Raw genomic sequence first — 21096 nt, 5'->3', positions numbered from 1 at the left:
GTAACAAAAATGGCATGGTTGTGGCATGAAGACAGACAGACAGACCAACAAAACAAGATAGAAGACACACAGAAACCCACATAGACACAGTTCTCTCACACTAGACAAAGGCACCAGAAATACATGGGAGCAAAGAGCCTCTTCAATAAATGGTGCTGGGAAACCAGGAAATCCATCTGCAGCAAAGTGAAATTGAACCCCTCCCTCTTACCCTACACAAAACTCAACTCAAAGTGAATCAAGGACTTTAGCAGTAAAGCAGAGACCCTGAACCTAATGGAAGAAGAAATTAGCCCCAAACCTCCACCGTGGAGCTGATTTCCTTAACAAGACCCCTAAAGCACACACACACACACACACACACACACACACACACACACACACACACACACAAAAGTCAAGAATCAATAAATGAGGTGAATTCAAAGTAAAAAGCTTTCTCTCAGCAAATGAAGCAATCAGTCACATGGAGAGAGCCTACAGAATGGGAGAAACTGTTTACCACATGCCCCTCAGAGCATTGATTTCAAGAATCTATAAAAAACTCAAAAATCTTTTAACACCAAAAAAAGCCAATCAATAAATGGGCAAAGGAACTGAGCAGACACTTCACAAAGGAGGAAACATAACTCATCAACAAATATATGAGAAAATGTCCTCTTGATATGCAGATGATAATTCACAAGGGAGGCACTGGGGAGGATAGAGATTCTTTGGATTACAAAGAGGGGAGTGGCGGGAGGGGTTGGGAGGGGGGAAGGAGAGTGGAACGAGTCAGACATTATTACCCCACATGCACATACCCCACATTCCACATCCTATATAGCAAGAAGGGTGGTAAATTATATTCCATTTATATATGATGTGTCAATGCGTTTTACTGTCAACTGTAACTAACTACAACAAATGCAAGAAACAAACCGAAGAATCCAAAAATTACAAACCTATAGGAATTAAAACACTGTGGTGCTAAAACAGTAGGTAATGTACAGACCAATGCCAGAGTGAGCCCCAAGGGCTTGTGGCATGCTCAGCTTTGACCAGTGGATCCATAATAGAGAAAGGACAGTCTCTTTTACAAATGGAGCTGAGGACATTTGATATCCACATGCAAAAGACATAAATCAAAGCCTATCTCACACAATACCATACCAAAGATAAACTCTAAAAGAAAAAAAATTGAATGGTGACACTTGAATCTGTAAAATTCCTAGAGGAAAATCCTCGGGCCCCATGTACCCACCTCTCCCCATCCTTCTAAAGTGATGCATATCATCTTGATTCTAGTTGAATCCCTACAGAGTGTGACATGGATCCTAGTATCATGCTGTACTAATTAGCAGGTCAAGTTATGATGTTTCTATCTAAAATGAAAAAATAAAAGATAACTTGGTGAGTGAAATATAAAAAGAAAACTCAAGAGAAAAATTTGACGACATTGCTTTAGAAAATGGTCCCTTAGCTATGACACTATGATACAGGACAGAAGCATAAACGGGCAAATGAAACTTCATCAAACCAAGAGCTTTTACACAGCAAGGAAAGCAAAAACAGAGAAAAGGATCCAGCTGACAATGAGAGAAGATACTTGCACATCACCTAAGAGCACAGTGTCTTAATACAGAGGTCATCCCTGTAACTCTAAGAAAACCCAGGTAAAAACTCCTAAAGGGGCCAGGCACAGCAGCACATACCTAGAATCCCAGTGGTTCAGGAGGCTACATTGGGAAGATCGCATGTTGGAGGCCAGCCTAAACAAGTTAGCAAGGCCCTAATCAACTCGGTGAGAACCTGTCTCTAAATAAAAAATAAATAAATAAAAAGATATGGGACTGTGGCTCAGTGGTTAAATGCCCTAGGTTCAATCCCTATTAGAAAAGGTCAGAAAAACTTTTAAAATGCTATATTTATTAAATTCATGATTTTGATGCAATATGCCTTGTTTGACATGATTTTCTGATTACACTCTGCTTTATTCTAAGGCCAACTTATAAGGGTTAACTCTCAATCTAATAGGTTTTACAAAATAAGCTACAAGGCTTTTGTTTGCTTTGTGTGGGTGCACCAATAAATACATTTGGTACAAAAAAATTGACATATGAGCTCATAAATTAACATTTTAATAAAATGGATCCAAATACCTTTGGTTAATATGGTTTAAAAGGTTGAATTTAAATTGGAAAAATAAAAGTACAAATGTCTTTAAGGTTACTAATGCACAGTTTTGTTTCTAGGTGGTTAAACAGATGTTAAAATGTTAATGTCTACAAAGTATCTGACATCCATTGTCTCTAGGATTTTCCTTTAACAGAAAAAAAGATTACTAATACTATTCATTGCACTTGTCAGATAATTGTTTTTAAAAATAGATACATAAATTAAATCTAAATGCATATTAATCATGGATGTGTTTCTTAGAGACATCTAATTGGTTTACAAAGTTAAAATGCAAACTGTTATATGTAATAATAAGTACTCTTAACTCCTTAAATTCCATAAGGTAAAATACTTAAACAATGTTGGTGTTTTCATAAGTTGGTAAATTAAAAAAAAATTAAATTATTTTGTTTTATCATAAAACAATGCTACAATAAATTAAAAGATCAACAGGTATAATTCTACTTACAAGGAGTCAAGAGGTTTCAACTGCATTTCAATTAAAGTACTATAAATAACAAAACTATCTCATCTTATTAAAATGGAATAATTTATCTAAATTCAAAATTTATAAGGGTTATTTCAAGGTACAAATTAAAAGAAGGATCAATAGATTAAAAATGATTAAAGGGTTCTAAATGTAAAAATATATTTAGGAAAAAACGTCTCCAGGTAAAAAAATCTTTATGTGGTAAAGTATAATTATAATACATCTAAGTAAACAAAAGGGTCTAATTAAATAATATAGATATCTACAAATAAGATATAAATATTAAAAGGTATATATGTATCTAAGCTGGTTATATATGTAAACAAATAGTTAAAACTATTCAAGGTTTTTCCCTAAAGACAAATATTAATGTTCTGATATATTTATATGTTCAAATGACAGAAACTTCTAAAAATGTAAGTTACATTGTGTGTTAAGTTTTATCCCCTAGAGCAAGTAATCTTGGAAAAATTAAAGTTTCTACATCTGTGGTTAAACAGCAACTGTTATTTTAAACTATTGTCCTACTTTACGGAGTCTAGATTTGTTTAAAAGTTAACCTTGGTTAATATAAAAACATCAATAAAAGTGTGGTAAATTACTGTTTTTTACAGATTAAATGTGTTCTTATCTTTCAGGTATAAAAGTCTTTAAGGTAAAAGGTTTAACAGAACATTTTATCAAGCTGGTGTCATCCAAACTAAAATTTTCTGTAATGGTAATTTAAACTTATAAGGATAATATAAATAAATCCCCAATAAAATCTATTATTTGATGTTTTGTAACCAAATCTTATGTTACCTTTTACACTAAGATATAAAATTTAAAGGTATCTTAAAAGAAAATAAAATATATTAAAGGTTAATATATATTAAATAATATTAAAAGATATTAAAGGTTAATATTACAAAATATTTTTGCCACTTTTCCACATAAAAGCAAAGAGCGCTCAGCCTTACCTTAATTAATGTCTCAGATGTATGTCATATTGTGCTAACTGACATTCATACAGAGTCAGGAAACAACATATGTAAACTTTGTAAAATTATATTTAAAAAAAGACGAAGATCAGCTTCAGAACCACAACATTTGCCTAGGATCTGTGAAGAGCCCTGCCTTACCTGAGATAAGTCTCTGCCTCCCACCTACAGCTCATCACAATGACTTCAAGGTTTTGCTTGTTTGTCTGAAGCTGAACACTCAACTCCCACTCAACTTGTGCAATTGAAATGCACATCTGACCCCTGTCCTGTTTGCCTGAAGGCGGAAGATGAAACCTTAGCAACTACTGTGTGACACAGTCACTGTATGTAGACTTTGGTTGGTTTAAACTTATATTCAAAAATTGATTTTTAATAATAAAAATGACTGTGATCTCAAATAGAAAATATAAGCTATAAGTCAGCTAAGTTTTAAAATTATATACAAGCTAACTATATTCATACTATTGTTAATTTCACTGTGTATTTTCATTATAACTGAAAGGAAACTGACCAGGACACTCCAAGCAACAAAGAGACCTTTATTGTGGTAGTGCCTGATTAACAGAGAGAGGGAGAGAGGGAGGGGGAGGAAGGGGGAGGGGGAGAGAGAGAGAGAGAGAGAGAGAGAGAGAGAGAGAGAGAGAGAGAGAGAGACCTGGCAAGAGAGATTTTATAGCCAAAATCTAATGGGTTCTCTGGGTCTGCAAGCTGCCTTGTTGGCATACAGTGACTGTGTCACACAGTAGTTGCTAAGGTTTCATCTTCCGCCTTCAGGCAAACAGGACAGGGGTCAGATGTGCATTTCAATTGCACAAGTTGAGTGGGGGTTGAGTGTTCAGCTTCAGACAAACAAGCAAAACTCACATTTGTTCAACCTGCTCCCCAACTAACAATAACTGTTGACTGTTAAGGTTTTACAGAGGTAATATTTCATGAACACAAAATGTACATTAATTTTAGATATTGAGCCATCATCTGTAGACAGATAAGAATTAAAAAGGGATTAAGTTAACTGTAACAGGGGCTGGTGTAATGGCTCAGCAGTAGGATGGTTGCCCTGCATGTGGGAGGCACTGGGTTCTGTCCTCAACATCACATAAGTCAATGGATAAGATAAAGGTATTGTGTTAGGTACAAATTAAAAAACAAAAATATTAACTGTAAATTTATAAATATTAACATTAAAGCCCAATATTCTTAGTTTAAGACTGATAAGACTGACTTGATGGATGTTTAAGCCAAGGCTTAAAAATTTAGGTTAAAATAAAAGGGCCAAGAAAACCAATGTTTGGCTCTTGCCCTCTAAGTCAGCCTAAACCCAGGACAGGGGGAAGAGCTTTACAACTCTGGACCACCTAACCTTTCAATAAGGGAGATTAATGAGACCCCTGGAGTACAGAAAGCCAATCAGTGTGCATACTACAGAAGAGGAGGGTCATTAAAAAGGGAGACATGCCTGATGCTTTCGAGGGAAGCCACATGGTCAGCAAGACCTTGACCCATCCTAACGCAGATGACATGAGCAAAGCTAAAATGCTGCTCACAAGTTCTCCAAAAGTGTCTTCCAAAGAAACTCAGCTGACTCTTACCAATAGATAGGAACAACGTCAGTTTAACCAGCTTGGTCTTCAAAACCTAGCAAAACCACTTAAAAACAAAAGCACAGCCATTCCTGGGCATTTAAAAAGAAACAACAGTTATTTATTGGAACTTAAGATATACACTAGTGTTAGCCCCACCCCCCACAAAAAAATAAGACTAAAGACAACAGAAGAGATTTTTAGGCAAAAATACCTGGTAACTATCAATAAACACTGCCAGAAATTTTTAGTCAGTTTAAGGCATACAGATATTTCTAACCTCCTTCACAGGTATATGTAATCAACGTTTAGTAATATGATTATCTGGCCCCAAGTAACAAAGAGATCTTTACTGAACACAGAGGTCGTGCCAAAAGGTATTTTTACAAAAAACAGATGACATTAACTAACGTAACTAAATTTTGTGTCTACATTCCTGATAATTCTGACAATGTTAAAGATTTATGTTCCCTAAAAAAGGGCCTAATTAGGCTTTGATAGGCCTTGGTATGGGGACAATTTCTCAGGTCTTCTGCCTCCTGGTAAAGAATTATTAATTTCTGTCATTTTCATGATATTCATGGACAGGTTCCAGATGCTACAACTGCTATTTTGTATTAATCTTTTTTTCACTACTCATGTCTTTTTGTCTCTCTCATAGAGGTGCCCACACCAGGTGAATGTACATCCTGGTCTCCCTGAACCAGATTTTTACCATAGACTTTTTGACCCACTCAGTTTCTAAAAGGGGGATTCCGAACTGCTTGCCCACTGTACATCAACCCCTCTCAGGTCAAAGCAAGAAGGGTCATTGCCCTTTTCCCCTACAGCAGTAGGAGTTCCTAACATTAGAGAAAAATTATGGTCAATATAGATGTTCACCAATATGTCTGGCTTAGGAAGATGTACATGGAAAACTACTCCCAAGATCACCCTGGGTGATCTCCCAGAAAGAAACACTTGTTTCCACAACCCAACTTATAAGTGGGACAACTCCCTGTTCACCAAAAATTGTGCTTTCTGGGTCCCACTTCATACTCCTTACCTAAATCTCCAAACTGTCAATAACTCTGAACTATGGAACCTACTATTTTGATGGAGTAAAAAGAAAGGAACATCTGGACTTATAAGAAGGCCAAGGCCCACTGATTTATTAACCCAAATAGGCTGCCCGCATTGGAGTTCTCCTCCTGTCTGGTTTTAGAATAGCTGGATCTACTGCTTTAGGAATGCAGCTCTGATCACTGGCTCCAAAAATGTTAAGTCCCTCAGCTGTCAGAATATAGATATAGATTTAGGAAAACTAAAAGATCATTATGAACTCGGGCTTAGACACCTCCTCTCGAGTTCACGATCCATCCCATACAGTGTGTCATCGTGCATTTAATCAAGACCTGTAACAAAGAACAGCTTCTACTGAGATGGAAGGACCTTACCAAGTGCCCCTAATCACCAGAATGGCTATCCCAAATGCTAAAAAAAAAAAGAGCTGTGTGTGTGTGTTGCTGGGGACTGAACCCAGGGCCTTGTGCATGCAAAGCAAGCACCCTACCAACTGAGCTAGATCCCCAGCCCAGGAAAGAATGCACCAGTGCCCCAGGAATGCAGGGTCACAGCCCGTGGTGTGAGTTCAGAAGACACTGCTGGAGGGGCAGGCAATACCATAGGCTAAGTACGACTTTGAATGTGCTATAATGTTTGAGCTGGGCCCAGCAGGCCCAGCTGTGGGTCCTGCTACTCAGGAGGCTGAGGGAAGAGGATCCCTGGAGCTCAGGAGTTCAAGACCAGTCTCTGCAACAGAGCAAGATTTTCTTCTGAGAAGCAGAAAACAATATCTGAGTATCTTCTGGCACAGGGTTTGTAACTTGTAAGGTGGAGGCCCTCATGTCGGACATTCTTCCTCTGATTAGAGTGGACATTTTGAGAGTCAGAAGGAATGGCAGCCTACTTGATTCTTGGGGACCAATGACCATGGAAGGCCCCCACAGTACCCCCAGAAATGCAGCTGGAATCTTCACATACTAGGTGGAGGAAGGTGATGTCTTGGGCTGTCCTTAGGTTGACAAATGCTGAACCACTTTCACATTGACCTTGAGTTCAATCCAGCAGCCAGACTTCTTGAGTTAAGACTATGTCACAACAGGTTAAAATCTGCCATCCCTCTGTGCTTTAGTGATGGAAGGGACTGGGGTTGGCATTTTAGCTCCGGGTTCTATGTAGCACTTGCTGTGACTCTTGTGTTCCACTTAATTTAAAGGTCATTGGTGAGTGTGGTGGCAAACACCTGTAATCCCAGCAGCATGGGAGGCTGAAGCAGGAGGATCATGGATTCAAAGCCAGCCTCAGCCTTTTATCAAGGCATAAATCAAATTAGTGAGACTCTGCCCTCTCAAAATTACTATGGTAATGAATGGTGAATATATATGTAAAATGTGTGTGCACAGATAGTACCTGTTACTCTTTTTTTAATTATTGTGGCATGCTTTATAAATTTGAATCCTTGTGCAGGGGTTAGGCTAAGATTGGCTACTGTTTCCATTTCTACCCTCACAGTGGGTTTATCATTCAGATGAAAACAAAATAATATAGACCAAAATTAAAATACAAAATGAACTTGAAAAAAACACATGGAGAATACAGGTATGATTTTGATGACAGAATCTGCAGTGTTAATTAGACCATGCAAGGTATCTGCCTTGGGCAGGCACAATAACAAAACAGCCCACTTGAGATCCAGCATTTCTTTTTGGTACTAGGAATTTAAACCAGAGGCACTTAAATGCTGAGCCACAACCCAGCCATTTCCATATTTTATTTTCAGACACGGTCTTGCTACTTTGCTTACCATCTGGATTAGGTGCTGAGGCTGGCCTTGCATTTGTGATCCTCCCACCTCAGCCTCCCATGTTGCTGGGATGACAATTGTGCCCAGGTTGATTTAGCATCTTCACAAAGAGCAAATGTTTAGGTTACACCTCCATCAACGTCATTCTGTTTTTTTTTTTTTCAACATAAAAACGTTTGTGGACATTTAGAAATAAATGATGAGGGACGACTAAATGACAGGTCGCCCAGCCTGGCATGAATATTTCCTCTCCTTTTCTAATGTGCACTAGAAGAACCCCAGTGTCTGTTGATCAGCACAGATGAGTATCAAGGCACTGAGGGTAGCATAGCCATTACCCACCAGCATCTGGACCCCCAGGCGAGTGGGATTGTCCTTGTGCATCTGTCCCGAAGAGGAGGAGAACACACAGTCCACAAAGTACTTGAGCACAAAGAGTCCCATGAGCAACAGGATGGTCCTGATGGCCCTCAGTTCTGGGGAGGCTCTGGGGGACAGGCTGGTGCTCTGAACGTGCTGGCACTGCCTCTTATGCCTGCACAGGAGAGCCACCATGTACCCACTGGAGAGGGCCATGAGCCCCATGAGGAAGATGTCTCAGAGTATTCCCATCAGGGAGAAGAAGATCCTGAAGTGGTTACCTGTGGGGGCAACATTGCAGGACTCAGAGACAAACTGGAAAGCTGCTGTGTCATTGTAGGGGCCTCCCATGGAGACTAAGATGTGGACATTGAAGAACACGTTGAACACCCAGAGAGTGAGCAAGGTCCACACACTGCACTGTGGGGACGTGTGCTTGGACTTGGCCAGAAAGGAACTTCTGGGGCTGAGGGTGGTGGCCTGCAGGACACTCAGCAGGCAGGCAGTGCTGACCAACAAGCTCCTCATCAGCCTGTACATGTAGATGAAGTCTTTACATGTGATGTTGTTCCAAAAGTTCTGAAACCCCAAAATGCCTAGATCCAGGTGCGTCCTGATTATGCACATCAGCAAGTGAATAAGGGCCAGGTGAGCAATGGCCACATCCGTGGGCCTGGTCCTGCACTGGAGAAGAAGTGTGAGGACATGGAAGAGGTTCAGGAAGACGTTGGCTGTTATCCCAATGACAATTTGGAAACAAAAGGCATTTCTTACAGCAAGAAAAATGTAAAGTGTGCTGCTTTAGGTCATTTTTTTTTTCTGGGGAGAAGAATCAGATGGTCAATGCCTTAGAATGAAAGGAAGGTCAACTCCTACTCACCGCCACTACTAGCTTCAACATCCAACCCCCAATACTTCCCGCTTCAAAATGTGTGGGTCCCCTTGACACCCCATCTCCAGACCTCTCAGTGCTCAGGCACAGCATCTCCCATGGGTCTCTGTGCTTTCATGGCCAGGGCCACAATGGATGTGCCTGGGCACGTGCAGCCACCTGACCAAAAGCTGAGTATGTGGCATTTGAAGGGGACTCCAGTACGAAAGACTGCAGGAACACCCACATAGACCTCTCAAGGTAAGGGTGTCAAGGGGACCATCTCATAAAGCTCTGTACTTTCAGTGTCCTATATTCTGGGTTGTTCATAAACCGGTTACAGACAAAATATCAAAATATTAAAATGTTGCCTCTGAAAACAGGCTTCTTGCATTTGTTGATTAATATGTAATTTTTGGTACTGGATATTGAACCAGGTTTGCTAACCACTTAGGATATTTTATTATGCCAGAAAAACCACATCTAAGTGAGCAGAACCATCAGTTATTAGCAGGATCATATTGCAAAATTTATTTTCTGTCCATTCTTTGGCACATGGAAAAATTTTAGTGTGAAACCCAGCATGAACCACACCCCCAACGCTTTTTATTTTTATTTTGACACAAAGTGTCTCTAAGATGCATAGGACCTCACTAAATTGATGAAGTTGGTCTTGAACCTGCAACCCTTCTGCATCAGCTCCCCAAATCCCTGGGATTACAGGCTGGCACCACCACACCAGTAAAATTTAAGTACTTTAGGGGACTTCATTAAGAGACAGGAATTCACCTCACTCTGATAAAGGAGTTGACATAGTGAGCCAGCTTTTTTGTCTTCTTTAAGTAAGCAATGATATTTCTCCCCAGAAGAGAGAAGAAAAACTGGAGTAGAGAATTGGCTGACGACATCCTCGTGGAAAATCTCCCTATAAACTGAAGGAAGTTTCTTTATTTCAGTTTAAATTCTGTTTTAGAGCTGTGAAATAAGTCACATTGACAACGAGATTAGCCACCTGGCCCTACATTTTGTCATGAGAAAAACAAGCGGGTAAGAGAATAAATTATATTCACCTCTACCTAGAAAATCACAGTGTTATCACATCAGTTACTAAAGAGTGCACAGAAATAACAAGGAGCCCAAGCAATTTAAGTGTCTCAAGCCTAGTTCAATAATTGCTTTGAAGTCTTTGAAGAAGTATAGTTGTATAAAATGGAAATTCATTAGTCCCATTAAAAAAAATTAACCTCTTCTATATGATTAAGTGAGTAAGAACTTTTTTCCTCCATTCACACCTTCAGCAATAAAGATTTCCTCCCTTAGTGTGCTCAAAAAAACAAAAGAAAAATGCTAATATACGGTCTAGGAGTCTCCACATTCCAAGAGTCACAGATTGTTATTAATAGGCACAGTTTAGTGAGGCTTTTCTGTCTTTTGGGTGGCTGTGAGTAGATTCTGTCTATTCCTCTGTGCACCCTGACAGTAAGTTATGAGACAGACATGGGGACTTTGATCCCCAAAGTCCTTTATAACAGCACAAATTTGATATATACCATGTAAAGTTGCCCTTTACAAATGATAGGAAATAAAATAACTCTGAGTCTCTTCTGTTGGGTTATGTAATGCAGGTTTCTCTTTGAATAAAATTAAGAAAATAAAATGCACAGGACTGGAAAACAGGAGGAGGAGTCCGTCTGAGTTATCTGTGGACAGAGGGCACAGGAATCTCTGGTTTTAGCCCTGCCAGGGAGATGGCTACCCTGCCTGTATCATCATGGGAGGGAGGGATGGAACCAGAAGGAACCATGGACTTGCAAACACAGGTAGAGTATTGGGTTTTCTGGGGAGCATTGCCTGAAAACAACTGAAAGATTACTCTTTTTTTTCTATAGAAGAAATTTCCTGGTTAAAGCTGGAAAACCTTATAATTTTACTAAAGTTCTGATCATGGGAAGTGGCAGAGTTGGATGCTGCCATGTGTCCCCTGTCACAGGCATTGGTTCCTTGCAGCATCAGGACACAGCAGGCAGAGAAGTAGCTGGCTGTCTGTGCACACTGTGCAGGTCACACACGTGTGTATCAGTGAGAGCCACAGTGCCCTCCATGGTTCACAGGTAGATATTTTATAAAGAATGCAATGTTGCTACTTTTGTGCTAATATATCAGGTTTGTTAGAAAACATCCTGCAAATGTGAACATTTCATAAAAGCAAGTTAAAAGGAATTCTATGAGCCTTTCCCCTCCCAGCTGGGCCTCACCCCACTCAAACCTGTCAAGACTACTCCAACCACAAGATCTGGGTGCAGACAGAAGGCCTGTCCATCACCAGGATAATCCCAGAACCCCTCCTCAGCTCTGGGGAGAGAGGGGATGCAGCAGCTCCTGGCTGCCCTGATGGGCCAAGCCCCAGGTCATTACTTAAACCCTAGTGGAAAAAAGCTCGTCTCAGACTGGAGGTTATGAATATGATGACACAAATCCAAAGAGAATAGTGTGCAAAAGAAGTTCGGGGACAGTTCCCAGTGAGGGAGGTCCCAGTCTAAGTGGGCAGATTACAGGAGAAACCTAAGTGGAGAACAAATGAGAATGGAAATCTATCTCTTAAAAACTTATCCCCAGGGTCCTTAGAGCTAAGGGCGTGAGGTCCTTTCCAGGGAACTGTAACCCAGTAGAGACCTCCTTTTCTGCGCTGACCAAAGAGCCATCACTTAAATATTTCACATTCTGCCACTGTCCGAGTCATGGACAACACAGAGATGCATGCCATCGACCAGGGGCCAGAGACTATTGAACAATCCCAAAGTTGGTGCACCCTGGTCAGCGGTGAGGAAAGCAGACCCACAGCACCTTGGGATTCTGGAGCCTGTTTGTGGAGAGACACCGGCTGGAGGGAGGAAGGGGACATAGCTGCTTTCTCAGGTGCACCATGGACACTGTCCTGTAAATACTATGATTTGCAACCTTACTTCGTGGTGGATATTGGGTACATGAAAGGGCAGATGTCATTTCTGTCATCACCCAGATCAAGTTCACCGTCACCTCTCTACTAACATCCCCTTTCTCTTTGGAGAGAGGACACCATGGGACCTTTGGAAGCCAGGAAGGGGCAGTCACTACACTTACCAGTTGGTTGTAAAATTAAGCAATCAAAGCCCCTGGTCTCTGATCCAGCTTGAGACGCCTCCCCCCATAGCCAGAGCACCACTGGGTTACTTTTGGGAGATCAAAACTGAGACAAAATACGTCTGTAAAAAAAATAAAACATTATTAGACTTTTGCTAGAAATGTGAGTTTGAACACTCTTCATAATTATACAGTGTGAAGAAACAACAGCGCCTTCTGAATAGAAAAGAATTTCAGTGTATATGATTCTTTCTCACTATCTCAGGTCAGAGAAGTAAATGCTGAAAAAATTATTTTAAATTGATTTATGGAGATAAGAGAAGAAAAATAAAGATGTGAAATAAAATTCTTGGGATAGAACTTATCTCTTCCTTGGTGAAGATAAATAGGAGGACGGAGCAGAAAATAACAAGACAACTCAATAATACATACTCTGAGGACTGGGAGAGCCATAAATTAAACTCACTATACAAACAGATGGGAACTGGGTTTCCAATCCCCATTGGTTCCGAGGTACCAATGGGGATTGGAAACCCAGTCCTGTGAGTCCAGAGCAAGGTCCACATGAAACTTTGTGAGCTCAGAAAAGGCTTAACTAGCCTGAAAAACCATGAAAAATCAGAAACTGAGAGCATTTTGTCCAGAAGAACACAAGTTGGAGATGCTTGAGAGACCCCAACTCTCCCCAACCCTGTGAGACCTGTGACTCACAAAGAATAACCAGGCAAGCAGTCCAACCAGTGGGCCCCAGAGACTGCCAGTCTAGTGCCATCTGAGTTCTTAGGGCCCACTCAGGCCATTCTCTTCTGGGTCCCAGCACCAGCCCAGTCCCTAGAGCCCTTCAAGCTCCCTTGGTCCCTAAAACCAACCAGGTCCAGCAGCTGCCTGGTTTCTGATACTCAACAGGCCACTACCACTTACCTGTCCCACCTGGTTCATCACCTACAAGTTCCCCAGGTCTATGGTAAACACCAGATCTAGCATTAGTTCAGCACACAACCAAGCCCCTTGGCCACCCATATCCAAGTCCCCTACCACCTAGGTCCCCTACCTAAACAACTGATTTTCCTACTAGGCCTGGAGATTCGCCACCAGCCCATCACCCAGGGTACCTGGCCTGCCCAGCCCTGTTTAGTTCCCTGCTTCATCAATGGCCATCAAGGCCCATCATCCAGTTCCGATCCACAAGCCCAGGCTAGCCAGGCCCAGTGGATGTATTTAGCTGTGTCACCACCCAGCCACAGCCCCCAGCCCACCCATGCCCATCACCCAAGAAGGGACAATCCCATGCTCACTGATTATCTTATCTACCACGGTGGAAAGGACTCCTTAATTCATTAACATTTCACCAAGATTTCTCACTTTTTTTGCTGTTGTTATTTTGTTTTGATTTTTTATTTTGCTTTTCTTTTTTATATATTATTTGTGTACTAAGTGACTCAAGAAGTCCTATACATATACACCCTTGTTTCTATTTCTCCTAATTTCTAGTCTTTATCTAGGCCACACCTAATTCATGATTATTTTACTTTTTTTAACTGATGGAGATGGCTCAACCAGCTTCCTGGACATTGCAACAACTGACACTGTAGATATCACCTAGGGACTGTGTACCTAGACCTCTGCCGTGTATTGTCCATATACATTGGTGCCACCACGGGGCTCCCCTCTCCAAGTCTGTGAGGTATTGGAGCACAGAGATACTGTGAGCTCATTAGGTAGGAATCCTATGGCTTCTGATATATCCATAAAGGTGAGGAGACCACAAACAGTATGAACATGCAAGGGAACAATCCATCCCCAACAGCACAGAATACCTCAGAAACTAACTCCATGGATACCACGAGGACAAAGTGTCAGAGATGGAACTCAGAAAAGTTCATGGTAAAGTTGGTCTGCAAAATAAAATGTGATGTAAGAAATAAAATCAGAGAAAATACAAAAAAGTGAATGCTCACTTTAATTAGGAGGTAGACATCCTGAAGAAGAATCAGTCCAAAATCCTCAAGATAAAGGGATCAATGAGCCAACTTGAAAATTCATGGGAAAGCAGCAGCAGCAGAATGGATCTCTTGGAAGACAGAGTTTCAAGAAAAGAAGAAAAAATATACAACCTTGAAACTGAAGGAGAGGGGCTGTGGCTAGTGCTCAGTGGTAGAGCTCTCACCTAGCATGCACAAGGCACTGGGTTCAATCCTCAGCACCACATAAAGTAAAATAAAGATATTGTGTCCACCTAAAACTTAAGAATAAATATTTTAAAAACATAAAGAAAATAAAGGAGGAAAGATGTTAAGAAACATGAACAGAACTTCCAAGAAATATGGGATAACATTAAAAGGCCCAAATCAAGATGGATTGAGATAGATGAAGCCCTAGAGATACAAACCAAAACAATCCTCAGTTGTTCAGTGAAATAAAGTCAGAAAATTTCCCAAACCAAAAGAATAAAATGAAGAATCAAATAAAAGAGAGTCTGGGGTTGTGGCTCAGTGGTAGAGAGCTTGGATTGCACCTGTGAGGCACTGGGATTTATCCTCAGCACCACATAAAAATTAATAAACAAAACAAATAAAAAAGAAAATCAAATACAAGAGATGTAAAGAACCCCAAATATGCAAAATTATAACAGACCCACACGAAGTTGTGTTATTATGAAAATGCCTAATATAAAAATAAGGATAGAATTTTAAAAGCCTTTCAGAGAGTATAATGGGACACACTTAGAAGGAAATCAATCTGAATCTCAGCTGATTTTTTTTCAACCAAGAATCTGATAACTAGGATTTCTTGGAATAATACATTCTGAACTCTGAAAGAAAATGAGTACCAGCCAAGAATACTGTACCCCGAAAAATAAAACTTCAGAATTGATGAGAAAATAAAAACCTTTAATGATGAACAAAGTTGAAAGAATTCACAACAAGAAAGCCTGTTGAACAAAATATACTTGATAAAATATTTCATGAAGAAGAAATGAAAAATATAAGTTAAGACCAGTAAAGGGAAGAGCTATACTAAATAAAGAGAAAATTCAAAGGACAAACTAACTCAAAAACCAGTGATAAACCAAAATGACTGGAAATGCAAATCATATCTCAAAGACAATGAAAGGTAAATGAGCTAAACTTTCAATCCAAAGACACAGATTGGCACATTGGATTAAGCAGTAAACCCAACAATATGCTGCCTCCAAGAAACTCAACTCAAAGGCAAAGACATCCACAACTGAAGGTGAGAGGATGGGAAGAAATATCACTCACATGGGTCTCATAGGTAAGTAAGCAGGGGGGTCCATCCTCAAATCAGATAAAATGTCCTTCAAGCCAAAGTTCATCAGAAGGGACAAAGAAGGACCTTTCAGATGGCTGAGAAAAATTAGACAACAACAAAACATAAATATTGAACTTTTATGCCCCAAACAATGGAGAATCTGCATACATCAAACGAACCCTTCTCCATTTCAACAATGATATCCATCACAACAGAATAATACTGGGTCACTTTCACACACCGCTCTCCTGATGCACAGATCCGCCAAACATCAACTCAACAAAGAACGTATAGAAATACATGATCCAATCAGTCACTTGGACTTCACAGACATACAGAGCATTTCATGCATTAATGATGCAATGCACTTTCTTCTCAGCAGCACACAGATACTTCTCTAAAAGGGACCATATCTTAGGCCACAAACCAACTCCTAGTGAACACCAAACCATATGAATAATACCTTGCTTTCTATCAGATCCTAGTGGAATAAATTTAAAAATCAACAATAAAGGGCTGGTGTTTGGGCTTAGCTGTAGAGTGCTCACCTAGCACGTGTGAGGCCCTGGGTTTTAATCTTAGCAACACATTTAAATAAATAAATGTATTGTGTCCAGCTACTACTAAAAACTAATTTCAAAAAAAGGAAATCAACAATAGGGACTGGGATTTTGGCTCAGTGGTAGAGCACTTGCCTAGCATGGGTGGGACCTGGGTTTGATCCTCAACACCACATAAAAATAAAGGCATTGTGTTTTGTCCATCTACACTTAAAAATAAATAAATATTTTTTTAAAAAGAAATCAACAATAAAATTAAAACTGAAATTACTCTCAAACATAGAGACTAAATAACATACTACAGCATGACCAATGGATATCAGAATAAATCAGAAATAAATTAAAAAGTCCTTAGGGGTAGATGAGAATATTGACACAACATATCAACCTCTCTGTGACACTATAAAGGCAGTTCTAAGAAGAAAATGTATTGCTCCTTTATCCATAGAATGTAAATCACCCAGTGAATAATCTAACATTACATTTCAAAGGCTTGTAAGTCATGAATTTCCATTTTATACTAGATCTCATAAATACTTATGTAATTCTGTATAAATTGCTTACGAAGGAAACAGATTTTTATTGTTCCTCTCTGGAAAAAAAGCATGTCTTAAATTTCTTCAATAATGAGTATGAGGGTTGATCACTCAGGTTCCCAGCAGGGAGGAGCCGGGCTCAGACTCTGCCTGAGCGTCACGTCCATTTGGCCTCCCTGCCATTGGACCTCAACCTCAGCCTCCAAATCTGCCTCTCTTTCTCTGTTTTATTTCATGTGCACTTTCATGGGATGCACAGCTTGAATGCTGAAATTTTCAGAATGGAAATTACGAAGTACCTGCATGAGCAGTAACAGGAAGAAACCAGGTGATCCACACGAGAATGGATTGGGAAAGAGGGGCCCCATCAGAAACTGCAGTGAGGGGATCTTCAGAGCCACAAGGGACACCAGGAGTCACTCTTTCTTCCCAGAATCCAGGCATTCCAACCTGTGGAATGGCTGTGGGATTATTTAAACTTTGGATACAGTGGAGAACAGTTGTGTCAGCACAAATTATCATTTTTTTGTCAAGGGAACTTAAGAGAAAATTTGAACACCCATCATCCTAAATGGCTATTATCCAGAACAAGGGAAATGTTCCCCTGGGGACTCCATAGACCTGTGCTCCCCAAAGGGATCCCATCACCTTACTGAAGATACTAAAATGACAGGCTGCAGAGAGATGAGCTCACAGCACCCTTTCCTTAAAATTAGGCAGGTTGTTTCTCAGGTGCACCAAGTGCCCTGCATCCATCCATGCAGGTAGTTGTCTCTCTCTGCACAGATATAGGGAGTGAGTGCACGGGATTCTGGGATGAGAAGAGAATGGGGCAAACTGGGTCTCTTAGTGCAGTTTCTAGTTGCTTGAGAAAAGACATTAAGCTCTGACCACTATACTCCACCAGACAATATGCACTGAAAAAAGCCTTCTGAAGTTATGCCCTCTGTTACATTTGAGAGGGAAAATTAGTGCCTCACATGGCTACAAGCATTTATTTTTAGATTTCCATAAAATCTTTCTGGTCCTACATTTAATTAAATTGAAAATTAATGGTGCCCCATTCAAAGCATATGTTCTGTGCATCATCAAATTTCAAGGGGGGAGGCCGTGACCTTGAGGTTACATTCACATGAAATATGAAAAAGATAAGTGAACCTGATCGTGAACACGTTTTCCTGCTCCAAAAGACAGGGTCTTTTGTAATTTGCAATACTTTTGTTGGAAGAATATTTATGGCCATTCCTATTCTGGAAACGTTAGAGCTCATCCTATTCAGGTCTGAATGCTCAGGATTCGATTTTATTTAAAGTACATCTTTTCATGCAAATGTATTTACAGAGAAAATGTGAGCTAATCTCCTTTTCTTCTCCATTAAACATCTTGGACTTGACTCATGTCATAAATTGATTAATCATGAAGACCTTCTCCTGCAGATACGTGTGGGTCTCTCAGTAATGATGGTTCAGTGTCATGATGAAGCTCCGTTGGAGTTTATGGTTGATGTTAGAAAAGTAATTTTTTTTATGTTGCTCAAGACAGACTTGACATATATGGTTAGTGTCTTCTTGCCATTGGAAACTCTGATCTGTCCTCAAATCCTTCCAATTTACAGAAAGAATGGATTTTTTTCAGGCAGGTTTTTCAGTAGTTCTCATTCACATACACAAGTCTTCTCCGGGTTTTTCTGCTCCACATCCATGAAGCTTGGGTATTTCTCAGGGGCTCTGTCCACAGCAGGTCACCAGATGGGTAATGTCCATGCCCTCCCTGATGTGCAAGCTGTATCTCTCTAGTGCTCTCCATAGTTTCCAAGATAGAAGTGTGCCACAAATTAGAGTTTGCTGCCCAATTTCCCCTCAGTCCCAAACCCAAATAAAGCAGAACCAGTACCCATCCCTGATCTCATTTGTCCCTCTTTACCTTAGCATGCAGAAGACCATGTGGGAAGGGTTAACTATAGGACAATGAGAAACCAAGGTATGCTCCTTTGAAACTATTATTATTATTATGATGATGATGATGATGATGATGATGATGATGATGATGATGATGATGATGATGTCAGGGATTGAGCCTAGAGATGCTTAAACTCTGAACTACATTCTCAGCCCTTCTTATATTTTATTGAGAGACAGGTTCTTGCTCAGTTGCATAGGGACTCACTCAGTTGCTGAGGCTGGCCTTGAACTTAGGACCCTTCTTTCCAAGCCTCATGAGCTGGTGGGAATTCATTAGTATCTGCAATTCAGAGGTATAAGCTCATGAGCTGCTTTAACCTTAAGGCTTTGCATTTCAGGTGATATTGTGGTTCCAAATGAGAAAACACACATTAAATCTTAGTCATTACATATGGAAGAAGTTTGGATGAAAGTAAATTCATGTCCAGGAAAATTCTCTGCCAGTAAGTCAATACAAATGTTCTAGAATACAGGGTGTGGTGGGGCTCAGTGGAACATAACTTACTACCATGTGTGGGGTCCTCGGCTTGATCCTCAGCATTGCAAGAAAAAAATCCAGTATCAATTTTATACATGGACCTCTTTAGTCCAGTGAAATGCCCATGCTCCCTGAAAGTAAGGAGGAAAATCTGGACTCTGAGAGGACCCAGACTTCCAGGTTAGGTTGGATCCTTATTCTTAATTGGTACTGTAAAATGCATTGAACCTGAAACTCTTTGAATTATGGTTATGTGGACAACAAAAATTCCACATATTAAACTAGAAAAAAAATCCAAGTGTGTTCTTGCTTAATATTTAATAACTGGACTTGGCTGACATAGGCCAACTTTTGATAAGAAAAAAATAAAATTACACAGCTGTATAGGGGGATTCAAATAGACCTAAAATTCTATCACCTGTCTCTGGGCTGAGATTGCCAACAGACTCAAATATTCTGGTAATTTTTCAGCCTCTCTGAGTAGGTGATACATGGGATCCGATATTAAGAGAACTCTGTGAAGTCTACCAAGTGACACGGATGATGGTCAATTGTGAAAAACAGAGCCATTCCACAGGGACCACTGGTGGCAGGAAGCCCTCCCGAATTTGCATGTGTGCTTCACTCTGTTGCAGCCACTCAATCTCCAGGACTCACATGATGAGTCTGGGTGCCATTTACAGGTGACAGGAGCTCAGGCTCCTTGGCTTCTCAAGGTCAGATACTCACCCCTTAAATGGCAGATCTTATTGATCTTTTCAAGCCATCTGACTTCAGAGTGTGCAATTCTTCATATTTTCTGGGAGAATGTGCTAAGAAAATCACCTGTGTTTTTAAACCAACCAGAATGAAGGCAACAGAAATCTAATATGAATCTGGGTCATACAAGAGACTGACTCTCTTTGCTTTGGAGGGTATTCTTACCAATGCAACATATATGACTTTAATTTACCAAATATTGTACAGTTTATTGTACGTGTCATGTTCCTGGATGAGAATGGATAGAAAGAGAACAAGAAATTTCTCTTGCAGTAAGATATTCTTATGAAAAACTCAAGGTCATCCCAAGAAACAATTTCTAGGATGTATGATCATTTTTTTTAATGTCGATAGTAATGTTTGGTAATTTGCACCAAATAGAATCCAGGCATGGTTGGATAATGAAGAGAATAGAGAGGAGGAATGGCTTCCAGAGGCTGCTATGGAAAGTTGCATGTTGAAGAAAGAAAGGGACATTGGGACTCCAGAAATTTTCCTCGTAGCAACAGTATTGACTGAGATGGATGAATTTTAATACATATGATAATGAACTTATTCCTTTTCTCCTAAGGTATGTACTCCATGAGCCTTGCCCCCAAAGATGGGAAAACACCCTGAGATGAACGGTGTTTCTAACCTAAGAAGCACCTTTTACTCTGAAGTGGGAATTGGGATCATGGCCAACACCCTCCTCTTTTTGTTCCATGTCATCAAGTTCCTCTGTGACAAGAGGCTCAAGAGCATTGACTGGATCATTGGTCTCTTGGCCCTAACCCACGTACTGATGCTGCTCACCATGGGGTTTCTAGCTGCAGACACTTTGTCACCACAACAGGGACTTTGAGTTGACATGAGATGTAAATCAGTCACCAACTGGTACAGGTTGATGAGGGGCCTGTCCATTTCTGCCACCTGTCTGCTGAGTGTCCTGCAGGCTACCACCCTCAGCCCCAGATGCTCCTGTTTGGCAAAGTTCAAGCCTAAGTCCACACAGGACAGTATGAGGTCCTTTTTATTCCTGTGGGTCTTCTACATGTCCTTCAGTGCCCACATCTTCATCTCTGTGGTCAATGACTCCAATGGGATGTCACACAATCTAATGTTCCTCAGTGACACCTGCACT

The 21096-nt window shown here is 40.3% G+C and overlaps 1 protein-coding gene across 1 annotated transcript; it reads right to left on the bottom strand.

Annotated features, from left to right (window-relative positions):
* Positions 1-8652: 8652 nt before the first annotated feature.
* On the bottom strand, positions 8653-20876 carry LOC144373229 (vomeronasal type-1 receptor 90-like). The gene is made up of 2 exons (XM_078036335.1): positions 20756-20876; positions 8653-9146 (listed from the first exon to the last, which is right to left on the bottom strand). Exons 1-2 carry the CDS (start codon positions 20874-20876, stop codon positions 8653-8655), a joined length of 615 nt encoding a protein of 204 aa, XP_077892461.1.
* Positions 20877-21096: the final 220 nt, after the last annotated feature.

Source organism: Ictidomys tridecemlineatus, unplaced genomic scaffold (assembly GCF_052094955.1).
Source record: "Ictidomys tridecemlineatus isolate mIctTri1 unplaced genomic scaffold, mIctTri1.hap1 Scaffold_320, whole genome shotgun sequence".
Taxonomy (NCBI): Eukaryota; Metazoa; Chordata; class Mammalia; order Rodentia; family Sciuridae; genus Ictidomys; species Ictidomys tridecemlineatus.
Note: the sequence above shows the minus strand (reverse complement) of the source record. Positions and strands in the feature narration are given on the sequence as shown.

Coding starts and splice junctions, on each gene's coding strand:
- LOC144373229 (XM_078036335.1), bottom strand. CDS start 20,876: ATGGACAGGCCCCTCATCAACCTGTACCAGTTGGTGACTGATTTACAT. Junction 9,147..20,755: donor CCCCATGGTGAGCAGCATCA/GTACGTGGGTTA, acceptor TTGGGATAACAG/CCAACGTCTTCCTGAACCTC.